Source organism: Heterocephalus glaber, unplaced genomic scaffold, assembly GCF_053883595.1.
Source record: "Heterocephalus glaber isolate CG9 unplaced genomic scaffold, H.glaber_assembly_v1.0 deba00001805, whole genome shotgun sequence".
Classification (NCBI taxonomy): Eukaryota; Metazoa; Chordata; class Mammalia; order Rodentia; family Bathyergidae; genus Heterocephalus; species Heterocephalus glaber.
Genome location: NW_028258480.1, coordinates 1759469 through 1771745, shown reverse-complemented (window position 1 = coordinate 1771745; position 12277 = coordinate 1759469). Strand labels below are relative to the sequence as shown.

Genomic DNA, 12277 nt, shown 5'->3' with positions numbered 1-12277 from the left:
AGAGGCTGAGGCAGAAAGTTCGCTGCAAGTTCAAGGCCAGCCTGTACTACATAATGAGACCCTATCTCAAAAAAACAAAAAATTTAAAAAAACGACAACAACCTGCGCTCTGCCACTAACCAGGCTCCATAAACTTGGGGCAAATTACTTAACTTCTGTGACCTTTGGTTTCCTTATCCTATTAAAAAACAAAATGGACCTTTGTAAAGTGGTGATCAAATGAAAACAGTGCATAACAATGCCTAGTAAAAATGCGGTGCTGCAGTAACAGCGATTGTTCTTCTCTTCTGCAGCCATCACCTCTGCCTCTGAGAACCGCTCTGCCCCAGATGCACAGCCATGGAGGCCCCGACCCCTCCCGTAGTGATCTCTGCCAGCGACTGTCTGTGTGAGCTCCTGTTGCAGGCGGCACCTGCTGGCGCGCTCCTCACCAATGAGCTCCTTGTTGCGAGCATCCACAGCCAGGTTCCTCAGTGCCCCGGAGGCGGCCTTCAGCACGCGCTCGTGCTCATTGGTCAGGAGGTCCGCTATGGCCGAGAGAGCCTTCTCCTGACGCAGGGCGGAGCGGATGTATCGGCCGTACTAGGAGCACATGGAGGGTGAGGCACAGATGACGGAGGCAGAAAGCCGGTCAGCAGAACCCCATGTCCAGACCTATCTTCTAAAAGGTACTCACTGTCCAGCGCCCAGCACACAAGTTCTGAATGGCTCCGGCAGAGGCTTCCAGGATGGCAGGGGTCTTGCTTTCTTTGAGAAGTGAGATGTATATCCGGACCACCTCTGGCTGAAACAGGAGCTCATAGCCTACACAGAGAAGGGCGGGAAGACAGGGTGCTCAGTGATCCCCATGCACCGGGCTCTGGCTGGCTGGCGTCCGGCCTTCAGACTGGAGATCGAGAACTTACTCTCCTGCGGCACTAGGCCCAAAACCCCCTTGCCCACCAACAGCACAGCAGGGGCTCGACTCCACGCCTCTCAGAATGATGCTCCACCCTGCAAAGGCACCAGCGCCTCTCCTTCCCCTGGATGCTCCTTCCCACGGCGCACCCAGCCTCGGCTGAACCACTTAGCCCACCCACAGCATCCAGGGTTAAAAACTCATCTCAAATAAATTACTTCTACTTTAACCCAGTCATTCTCCCAACCTTTACTAGAACCGAGTAAAAGGGACCATCACAGATTTAACAACACTTAAATTTATATCCTTGGAGAGCTGTAAACATTACATTCGTCAATACAGTGAGTCCAAAGAGCCAATCTACAGCAAATAGGCTTCTTCTGTTAGTAAGGTGCAAGTCCCCAAAGCTGCTCTGCTGCTCTGGCCCACCATCAGGACCCTACTCTAGGCTGCTGTCCTCAGGTGACTCAGTACACCGCCTTAGCAAGCAGTCCTTGTAAGTTACTGCTGTAACTCTACAGCTCCCCAGTACACCGACCATCACCTCAAATCCAACCCCTAAGTCAGAGAAGAGAGAATGGTCAGCAGGCAGCATAAAGTCTACCTTGGGCTATCAAACACCAATACTGTGTTTATGAGACTTTGGAGACGGAAAAGAAAAAACTAACTTACCTCGAGCAGGACTGGTTCTTTTAGGGAAGTCCACTGTATCATTTGCTGGATCCTCTGTGGGTTTTTTCCCTGCAGAAATGGGGGGGAAGGGGCGGAGTTTAAAAAGGAAAGATTTCATCTGGCACATTTTCATGCTTTAGACAGAATCTTTGGACCAGAGATGCATCAAAGGGGGCCAAAGAAGGGGTCCCCCCACATCTGCCCCAGCAGGGGCTATGCAGAAACGAGGACAGAAAACAGGCAGCACTGTCGGTGCTATGACCTGAGTGTGGGGACAGGGCCGCTGCCCGCACCCTGAGCAGGAGCTCAGAAGAGCTAGCTCGTGTCAGAGGCCTTCCTCAGCAGGATTCCTACATGCATCACAGGGAAGGCTTAGGCGAGGAAATGCCGGGACCCTAAAACCGGAACACGCGAATGAGACGTAGAGGAGCACCATCAAAGACTCCACTCACCTCTGGAGAACCATTCATCTTCCAGGGCGGCACCCAAAGTGGAAAGCGGAGGAGAGAAATAAAGGAAGAAAAATGCAGGAGAAAGACGTCAACAGGATCATGGGCCAACGAGCAGGAAAGCACAGAGAAGAACGGAACGACACAGGGAACTCGAAGGAGGAATGGGGAAGGGGCCCCACTCAGAACTGCTGTCCCTCAGCACCCCAGTCACTGAGGCTGACAGCCGTCGCTCCGCCACCGATGCACACAGCAGGGGAGGCGGAGGCACAGCCGAAAGCCCGGGCAGAGCCCACGTGTCCGCCAGCACCCTGCACCTCAAGCTGCACTCTTCCCTCTCGCTGCCCTGCCCCGCGTTCACGAGCAAGGACTGAGCAGTAACACTCACCTTTGCCCTTCTTGGCGCCAAAGCAGCTGGCCGCGTGGGGCCCTGAGTTGTTGGCAACAGTGGGCGGTGCCTCCTGGTAGCGCTCGGCCTGTGGGATCTCCCGGTGAACCTGATAGGACAAGTTCCGCAGGAGGCAGACGCAGTTCTCCACGAGCTGGGGCCACAAGACAAAGGCCCGATGAGAGAAGAAGCCGTCTACGGTTCTTTCCCAACAAGGACACGTTTCCATGGCTCAGGTATCAGGATGTCCATCCTCAAAGCCAGGCGTGGTGGCACACGCCTGTGCTCCCAGCACTCAGAAGGCTGAGGCAGGAAAAGCACTGGGAGTTCGAGGCCAGCCTGGGCTACACAGTGAGTTCAAGGCCGGCCTGAGCTACATTGTAAGACCTTGTCTCAAAACCCCAAACACAACGAAAGCCCTTCTTCATAAGCACAGACCAAGCCATCCTGTCAGGACAGCTCCTCTTCAGTGCCCCAGGCTCCTGGCATCCTTGCATCTTCAGGCCAATGGAAGGCCCAATCATGGATTTAATGCTTCTACCACTGTTTGGTACGTGACCCAAAACTCAAGTTTTGTTTTTCCTACTTAAAAAGTAGTCTGGGAAGACTGCCAAGCAGCTGTGAGTAGTGTGAAGGAACCATTCTTTTCTAAGCTGAACACCCACCTGAGCAGGAAGGAGCTAGCCTGAAATGTGAGGAGGTGGGTCGGTCTGCACCACAGTACCTCCCAGATGCAGCAACTCACCTTGCTGTCAGAATCCTTCTGTCCAATCTCAGCCTGGACAATGAAAATGAGGGCATCAACTAGGCCATCGCACTCCCGAAGCTTCCGGCGGGCTTCACTCCTCTCTGAGCTTACATTCCTGCGGGGAGACCAGGAGATCCCTGAGGTGACCCAAGCCCAGCAGTCCTCCCGAAACACCCTCAACATCTGCAAGCTTCCTCGAGGCCTTCCGCTCACCGTGATGAGTGAGTGTCTGCGGTGAGCAAGACACTGCCGCTGGGAGGAGCAGGACTGCCAGTCTCTGCCTTCTCCAAGCCCAGAGCCCCATACATGTAGGTGTGAGGTTCCCCAGACTGCTGAGGTTCCAACAGATTTCCCAGATGAGATGAACAGTCAGAGAGACATAGGAGCAAGGAGGACACATAGGGACAGTGACAACCCACATGGCAGGTGTGTGCGGTACACATGCAGGGGCAGCCATAAAGAGGGACAGGTTGGAGCTGCAGCATGTGATACAAAAGCAAAGGCGAGGAGGAGCAACGGGCTCAAGGATTTAACTATTTTTAAAGAAACTGTGTAAGTCTTTAGAAATCGCAGTCTTCTTCTAAAGCCCCCCGTTACCTCAGGCAGCCAGCTGTGTTGGTGAGCACGGACTCCCACTCGATATGGCGCGGCTTGCAGTCCTCACTCGGCTCCCTCTCCCAGCCAGAGTGCGGGATGATCACTTCATCCGTCAAGGCGTGCAGCGCGTGGTCCACGATTTCCATCTTGATCGAGTCGTGGGATGACAGGTTCCACAGGGTTCCTGGCAGAGACAAGGGGCAGAGCCCAAGACAGCCCTTGAAGAATGTCAGAGGACCCCCTATTTCAGTGATAGCGAACCTTCTAGAGCTCTCACTGATAACAAACAGCCTGCCTCGGCACGCGTGCCACAAGCTCGCCTCCACTGCCTGTTCCATGGCTTCCCGGTCTTCCTCAGAGACCCGATGATACCTGTGGTGACATTCAAGCTTTTGTCTGGGACCCGTGGTGAGAAGCACATCTTACACTGCAGCTCAAGACAAACAGACCGTGAAAGCACCATGCATCTGTCTGCCATTCTCCACGGCAGCACCACGTCATCTCGGGCCACAGGGTCTTTGCTGCGGGATGGGTGTTTACCAATGTCCCTGTCTTCACGCAGTAGATGCCAACAGCATTCTCTCCCCAGACTCCAGGTAAGACAACCAAAAATATCTCTAACAGCAAACGTCCTCTGGCAAGAAAAATCTCCCCCACTTTAGTTCCCATGGGTTACACTATTGCTTGTTCTTTCTTTTTCTTAGAATGCTGTTTGTGACCCACAAAATTAAATTCAAGTCACTCTAATGCATCACAGCCCACAGTCTGAAAAACTACCATTCTGAATGAGGGAAAGACCACAAGCTCGAATGTCTAGATGGCCACGCAGACATTTAGAAGAAATGATAAGACTGTGGGGAAAGGTGACTGACTCAGCTTCCATGGGCGAGACACCTTCCTTAGGACTGCAGCTGGTCAGGGCCAACGGAATGTGTCCAGATGGCTGTGAACTGGAGAACAGCGTGTCCAGTCAGCGCAGACCAAACACTGCCACAGGGGAAGGAGCCATCCTGTCCTCATCAGCTCTTCTGTTTTTAACAGAAGCCAAGAATCTAAAATTTCAGATCACAGCTTCAAAAATCTATACATCAGCAACCAATTCCTTAAAATTTCTTTAATCCTCAGTACTGTGAAAAGCAAACAATTCTTTAAGATTTGACCCAGTGGCCACCTGCTCAGAAGCTACGACCAAAAGGCAAAGGCCCGAAAACGCCTCTGGTTCTCGACATCTCTGGTCCGACTGAACCCAGCCTAGTAACAACTCCTCCGGCCTAGGACTCACCAGTAATGACTTCAGTAAGGTCCAGATCACGAGCTTTTCGCAGCAGCCGCACAAGGGCAGGAACACCGTCACAGTTTTTTATGGCAATCTTGTTATCTTGGTCCCGTCCAAAAGAGATATTCTTGAGAGCACCGCAGGCCCCAAGGTGCACTTCCTTTTTGGGGTGGTCTAGCAATCCCACCAGCACTGGGATGCCCTTGAGCTTCCGCACATCGGTCTTCACCTTGTCATTGCGGTAGCACAAGTGCTGCAGGTACGCGGCTGCGTTGGACTTGACGGCATCCAGGCGGAACCCCAGCATGGCGATCACCTCTGGCAGCTCTGGCTGTCTCCAGTTTGGAGGCGGGGGGCCTCCCTTGCGAAGGCTGTCCAAGCTTGCGAGGCTTCCTCGCTCATGCTGGGCCAGAGGAGCCCAGTAGTACTGATCCGACGGCACCTCCTCCCCAATCATGTCTTCATAGCTCCTGCCAAGGTTCCGGAAAAGCAAGAGAAAAGAGTACTCCATCAAGCAGTTGTCTAGCTTCCTGGCACCAGCCTGAATCCTCATCTGCAGGATAAACCAAGCCTAGCACACAGATCTCATCTCTCATCTTCATGAAGGACACACTGACCAATTCTAATAATTTTAAAGGCACCTACACTTAGACTAAAACTACTTTTTTTTCCTGTGAAGTTTGCTGGCTCAGAAAGTAACATTTGGAAAACCCAACCACAAAGGAGGAATTAAATCTTGATTACTTAGCATTTATTTAAATGATATCTGACAGCTACTAACTTCTCTGGGTAGAGATTAAAATAAATCCTTAGACAGCAGTGTTAATCAAAGCGACTGACTCAGTATGACAGAAGTCAGCAAGCAAAGCCTGAGAACAATTCTTATAAGACTTTAGCTAAACAGGAAATGGGGCATTTATACACAGGAAACAGCTGGTGGAATAAAATCCTTGAACACACTTCATATTCAAGCTTCCCCTTACCCCACTTTAGAAGTTGTAAAAAACAGGGCTGCTAGAGAAAAGCAGAAAAGCACTTCTTACATCATAAGAAGACCTGGCTTTCATACTGATTGGGCATAAACTTGAACACTGATTCTCAGAGTTCACCCCAGTGTCACTGTGCTACTCCACAAATACGTGTGAGATAGGACTTCCCACCCTCCAATTCCTAAATATCTCCAACTCTGCTGAAATGAAGGCTAGTGACCAATGTCACATTTGGGACACCAGGCCTCTAGGAACACAAGACAAAGCGACTGAAGTCAAAGAGGATGCCTCTGTTTCAGTACTAACAGCAACCACTAGAGGGTGAGTGGGTCCCACCATTACTTATTCATAACCACCAGGAAGGAAGAGACCCATTATCAGTGAGCTCATCTCCTTCTGAGGCTCCCACAGGAGCGGGGTAATCTATTGTGTGGAACTCTCCAAATAAGACCGTTGTTTGTTCCACAAAACCACTCCCACTGCCACCCAGCGCACCAGGTTGGCTGAAGCAGAGCTGCACAGGTACCAGCGGAGCCCTCCAGTGACTCAGAGACAAAGCGCCTCATCAAAAGCACCAAGACCTTTTCAAACTGCATGGAAACAAAATGAAGGCATTACAGAGCTAAGTTTTAAATCTGACCAGGGGAAAATGGGCCATGTGTGCATTAATAGGAAAAAGAATTCAAAAGCTATGTGCCAAAATGTTCACAGTGGCCTATGTGAATGTTGTGCTCTTCTGAGATTTTCAGACTCTGTTGACCATGCCTTGCCTTTGTTATTATTCTAAGCAATTCCTAAAAAATTACAGTAACCAAACTGCAGTCACTCAGAGAAATCTGTGTTCTTTTCCCTCTTGCACAGCCAGAGGATCAAGATTTATTTTTTTTACAAAAATAACAATGCTGGGCCCAGAAAGACCAAGCGACTTGTCTGAGTGACACTGCAAGGGGCAGGTGTGACCTTGTGCTGCTCTCCCAGGCCTGCCCAGGAAGCGGCCAATGTTCTGGCCAGTCAGGCAGGTTTACCAGCCCAGCACTGCCCTGGAACCCACCCAGGAAGCAGGTCCCAGGCCCTCCCAGTCAACTGAGCAGCCAGGGACAGCAGAGTGGCGGCGTCCAACCCACCTGCACACTCGATGCTCCAGGAAGTCAGGAGAAGCCATAGCCAACGCCCGGGCAGACAGCAGCTCCAACCCTGATAGCTGCTATCTCCCGGCTCTGGGCCCCGCCACCCTCCAGGACTAAGCCTGAGTCAGACCCCAACACCTGAAAGGTAAGCAAGCTCAGGCTAAGATTATAGAGCCCCTCCCCTCCCTGGGCCAGCCCGGCCCAGCAGGCTCCGTCCGTCCCAGGTTGGGAACACTGCAGAACAGATAGAGAAAAGGCACCGAGGCGATTTTCATCAGAGGGTCATGGCCACTCTCGCAGGAACCAGCAACAGGGGCCTGGACGGCGCCACCAAGACAGCCATGACTCTTCCCCACTTCTCACTATTTCCCTCTGCCTGGAGAACATACTGATTTACTTGGAAGCAGGATCTGCAGCCCATGGGCTAAGCCTGCTTTTGTACAGTCCTAGAATTGAAAAATACTTCGAAACCTGCTTTAGCTAGGTGTGGCGGCACACACCTATAATCCCAGCTACCCGGGAGGCTGAAGCAGGAAAAGTCAAGTTAGGGGTCAGCCAAGGCAATTTAGCAAAAGGCTGCCTCCTAAGTAGCTGGAAAGCACCACTGCACTCAAATGCAAGGCTGTTTTAAAAAACAAAGAACATAGCAGGGTGTGGTGGTTCACGGCTATAGTCCCAGCCCCAGCACTCCAGAGGCTGAGGCAGGAGGATTGCCTGGAATATGTAGTGAGTTCAAGGCTAGCCTGAACTACATGGTGAGACTCTATCTCTGAAAACAAAACTAAAAACAAACAAAAAAGCAACAATAAGAAAAACCAAAGATCAAGACAAAAGACGATGGTGACACATGGCCTACAGAGCCCCAAGTATGTCCTGTGGGAAAGGTCTGCCGATCCCATTGGAAAGTCTTCTCTCAAGGCAAAAGCCAGACCTCCTCCTAGGCCAACATCAGTCACCTCACTTGCACCCCCACAGAATGCCCAAGGACACGTAGGTCAGAGTGGCCGCTGCTTGGTGGCCTCAGAGTGCGGCTGAGGCCTCACCAGGTGGGACCCACGCACCCTACTCGGTCTCTTCTGCTCCCGGCTGCCAGCACCAAGCCAGAAGCTGAGCAGATTCCCGGGGCGAGGCGCCGAGTGCGGGCCAGGACCACAGAAACCACAGTGCACCTCTGAGCCGGAGCACCGTGTGGGACTCCCAGAGAGGGACAAAGGGGCGGCCTCCTCCGGGGAGGACGCCACGGAGCTCCCAGAGGTGGGAACAGCCACCCGGCTGTCCTCAGACCCCCTCCTTGCTCAGCTCACCTGAGGCGGCGGCGAGGGTCGGAGGGCGTTCCGGTGCGGCGGGCAGTGCCGTAGTCAGACATCATGCCGTAGTCCAGGTCGTCATAGCCCACGCTGCGCTGGTCGTCCTCCAGCCCGTAGGGCTCTGGGTGGAAGCGGTGCAGATCCACGCTGCTCCCACCCACCCGCACCTGGGGCTGGGGCCCGTAGACGTCCTGCCGACTGGGGGCCCGGTAGCCCTCCATGCTGGGCCGGTACCGCTCCTCGATGCGGGCCACCCGGGACAGGCTGCCGTAGCTGTCGGTGCCCCCTGGGTAGCCGTCTTCGTAGTGGCGGCTGTACCCGTCGGGAGGGTAATGGAAGTTCCGAGGAAGGGTGGCGGTGCCCGCCTGCCCCACGCAGGGACCCGGGCCCCCGTTGCCATTCTTGCGGAAGTCACGGCCCAGAGTCTGGATGTAGCTGTTAGAAGCCGAGGAGGTGTCCACAGGCAGCCCGTCTGGTCCCACAGGCATGGGCTGCACTGTCCGGGTCGTCACGGTCTTCACTACTTTCTTCACCTTCGTGAAGGGAAGAGCACCGGTTAACAGGCCTCGCAGGAGCCAGTGAGGGCAGCTCAAGCTCCACACAGAGCCAGGCTTCAGCTCCTCCACCCAGAAACACCCTGAACGGTGCACCCAAGGCCCGGCCCAGCCCAGCACATGGCCCGCTGCTGCAGACCGGACCCAGCCTCTCTCTCCTCTCCGCCCAGACAGAATCCCTGCCCTCGGGAAACCAGGGAGACCAGCACAGACCAGCGCCCGCCCAGCCCAGAGGAGCAGGAGATGGCCTCTCCGCCACCTGTCCCTGCAGCTCACCGTGGTCTCCGTGCGGCGCGTGGTCCCATCATCTGAGGTCTCCACAGAGACCACCGACATGGCTCCCTCAGGGTCCTCCTCTGTGTAGGTCTCCACGATCTGCCCTGGCTCCTGCATCCTGGGGATGGTGCTGTACAGAAGGTGACTGTGCTCCTACCAGGGAAGACGGTAGAAGGAAGCGGCCGCTGAGCCCCGCAGACTAACAACCCTCCTGGTCAAAGCACAGGTGACCCTGGAGGCAGCTTTCGGGCACCCTCCACAGGACTGAGCAGTTTTGCTTCCTTCTGGGCAGAACAGGGCCTTCGCACTGAGCTACCTCCCTGCGCCTTTTTATGGTTTGAGACAGGGTCTCTAAATTGCTAAGTTGCCTAGGCTGGGCTTGAACTCCTGACCCTCCTGCCTCAGGCTCCCAGAGAGCTGGGATGACAGGCATAGGCACCACACCCAGCTCAGACTGGGGATTTGGGGAGGAGGTGCCTATCAACTTTGGGGCTGTGCAAAAGGAGAGAAAATGAAGCCTGCAGATTCTAGTCACCTAACAAACATGAACCAAGTTAACTACAGCCACGCCAACATCCAAGCCACAGAGACAGCAGCCCGAACTCCCCGGTCCTTGGCACCTAAATGAGAATGAACTGTGTCAACGGCGTACATCCACCTCTAACTGACCCTTCAACAGAGCTGCCTGCCCATTCGGAAACTGTGAGATAAACAGAAAATCCCCAAAAGAGCCATCTTTTGACTAGGTCTAGGTTACTCTCTCTCTCTCCTGCCTAAAGCTCAAGACCGGCCAGATTTTAGGTAGGAGTTTTTGCAAGTAGAATCACACCCTCCCTAAAAACCCGAAGGAGAGCCCAAGGATGCAGGACCACATGGGGGCAGGGAGACGGTGATGAGTATTGTACTGATCTCAGAACAAAACTACCTGTCCACTCAAGCTCCACCCTCCTACCTCCCTAAAGGAGAGAAACTAAAGAGCGGGTGTCCACACTTTGCAGCCACCAATGTGCTCTTACAGGCGGGGCTGGGAGGAAAAAGATCCAAACAAAGCAACCCAGGCCTTGAGCGGAAGAATTACCTGGGGTCCGTTGAGTTTCAGATCTGACAGTTTCTGTCTCTCAAGGTCAGCATCGCCCACAAACCGGCCGTTCTGAAACACAGCCCATAGAAGACAATTCATTCCCGTGGCCTTCCTCTGCCCTAGTGGACACCAATGTCTCGCTTCCAGACAGGAAGAGGGCTCCAGAAGGCACTGCCTGAGTCCTGGTGTGAGCGCTCACGGAGGACCCCTCGGGTCTCAGCACTCCCCTCACACCTGCGAGCAGGCCGGGGCTCTGGCAGGCTGGATCTCGGGAACCCAAGAGCACAAGCCCCAAGGGGAATCAGAGGGCCTGGCCAGTTGGCTTAGGGTGGGCCCCTCTTCCCCTAGCAGCGCCCAACACAGGACAGTCAAAACTGTTTGCTAGCTGGACATGAGAGTCCATGCCTGTGATCCTAGCACTCAGGAGGCTGAGGCAGGAGGATTCCAAGTTCAAACCCAGCCTGAGCTACATAGCGAAACCCTGTGTTAAAAAAAAACACAACTATTTGCTGAATAAATAGCAGAGACTCAGATAAGCTTCCCTACACACAACCTTTCTGGAGAAAACCCTAACAATGTAAGGAAAGTTGGGAAGCCTAAATCAGGGGGTTTCCAGGAACCTTCTTTATTGTTCACGAGTCTTCATGCTCTGCTCCCAGTGGAAGCTCCCATTTTTAAAGAAAAGCAACAGATATAAGAAGCCCTTTCCAAAGGTAAAGAATTAGGTACCAAAACTGCTGCCAAGGGAGGTCTCAATGTTCTTATCACTGAGGGTTACACCAAAGAACACGCTCCAAAAGCCCTCCCGAAGCTGCTGTCCTCAGTGGCAGGAAAGAGCTGAACAGCCCTTCATGAAAATACACTCCCTGCTCTTCGTCCAGCCGGGCAGTGAGGCTGGCTGGCCAAGGAGTCTTCTCCCACCCCATCCCCTTCATATCAGGAATGCTGAGGGACAGGAAGTTCAGCATCACTTTCAGGAAGAGGAAGGGTGTGGTTTCACTGCTAAACAGAAGTTAAAAATAAGAGCGCCAGAGAAACCTCAAACTAAATCCTGGAATTCCCCACCGACCAACGCCAGCCTGAGCAGCCCTGTTCTCCTTCCCACTGTCCACGGACACACAGCATCCCTCAGCCTCTGTTCAGTACCCTTAACATACCTGGGACCCTGCAAACACACAGCTCCTTCAAATCTGATCACCTCCAAGTGGATTTTGTCGTCTCACCTAGCTACAAGACTCCTCAGCACGAGGGACCTTCTTAAATTTGCATAAGCAATATCAGCTGCTTGGGAAGCTGAGGCAGGACCCAAGTTCAAATCTATCTTGGGCAACTTAGCCAGATCCTGTCTCAAAATTTACAAACTTTTTGCTGGGCACACACCTATGATCCCAGCACTCAGAAGGCTGAGGCAGGAGGATTGCCGAAAGTTCGAGGCTGGCCTGAGCTACATAGAGAGTTCAAAGCCAGCCTGAACTATTTAACATGGCCCTGCCTCAATAGTAAAAACTTGGGCCAGGGATTTAGCTCAGTGGTTCCGCCACCTGCCTGGCAAGCCCAAGGTCCTGAGTTGGACCCCTGGTACCAAAAAAAAAAAATTTACCTAAAAATAAAAACTTTAAAATGTTTAAAAAGTATGTATTTCAGTGGTGGAGTGCTTACCTAGTATTCACAAGGCACTGGGTTCAATACCCAGAACTGCCCCGCCCAAAAAAAGGAGGAATCAGGGTCCTGGTGCATGTCTATAATCCCAATATTGTGAAGCTCAGGCAGGAAGATCGAAAATTAGGGCCCAACCTGAGCAACTTAGTGAGGCTCATGTTAAAAAAGCAAAGCAAGGGCCAGGGATTTAGCTCAGTGGTTCCGCCACCTGCCTGGCAAGTGCAAGGTCCCGAGTTCAATCCCCAGAACCAAAATA

At 53.0% G+C, this 12277-nt stretch overlaps 1 protein-coding gene across 11 annotated transcripts in view; it reads right to left on the bottom strand.

Moving 5' to 3' along the window:
- Ctnnd1 (catenin delta 1) overlaps positions 1 to 12277 on the bottom strand; it is a 47001-nt gene that overhangs the window by 8361 nt on the left and 26363 nt on the right. For 4 of the 11 annotated variants that reach the window (XM_013067489.3, XM_087203646.1, XM_021248282.2 and 1 more), the window contains 11 exons: positions 10360 to 10431; positions 9282 to 9434; positions 8449 to 8984; positions 5035 to 5498; positions 3753 to 3936; positions 3153 to 3270; positions 2408 to 2561; positions 2023 to 2040; positions 1571 to 1639; positions 677 to 804; positions 432 to 582 (listed from right to left, as the gene is read on the bottom strand). In XM_013067489.3, the coding sequence (XP_012922943.1) occupies positions 432 to 582; positions 677 to 804; positions 1571 to 1639; positions 2023 to 2040; positions 2408 to 2561; positions 3153 to 3270; positions 3753 to 3936; positions 5035 to 5498; positions 8449 to 8984; positions 9282 to 9398 (1939 nt within the window). In that variant the 5' untranslated portion in view covers positions 9399 to 9434; positions 10360 to 10431. The remainder of the gene's footprint in view (positions 1 to 431; positions 583 to 676; positions 805 to 1570; positions 1640 to 2022; positions 2041 to 2407; positions 2562 to 3152; positions 3271 to 3752; positions 3937 to 5034; positions 5499 to 8448; positions 8985 to 9281; positions 9435 to 10359; positions 10432 to 12277) is intronic. The other 7 variants (XM_087203649.1, XM_013067484.3, XM_087203647.1 and 4 more) reach the window with 3 other exon arrangements.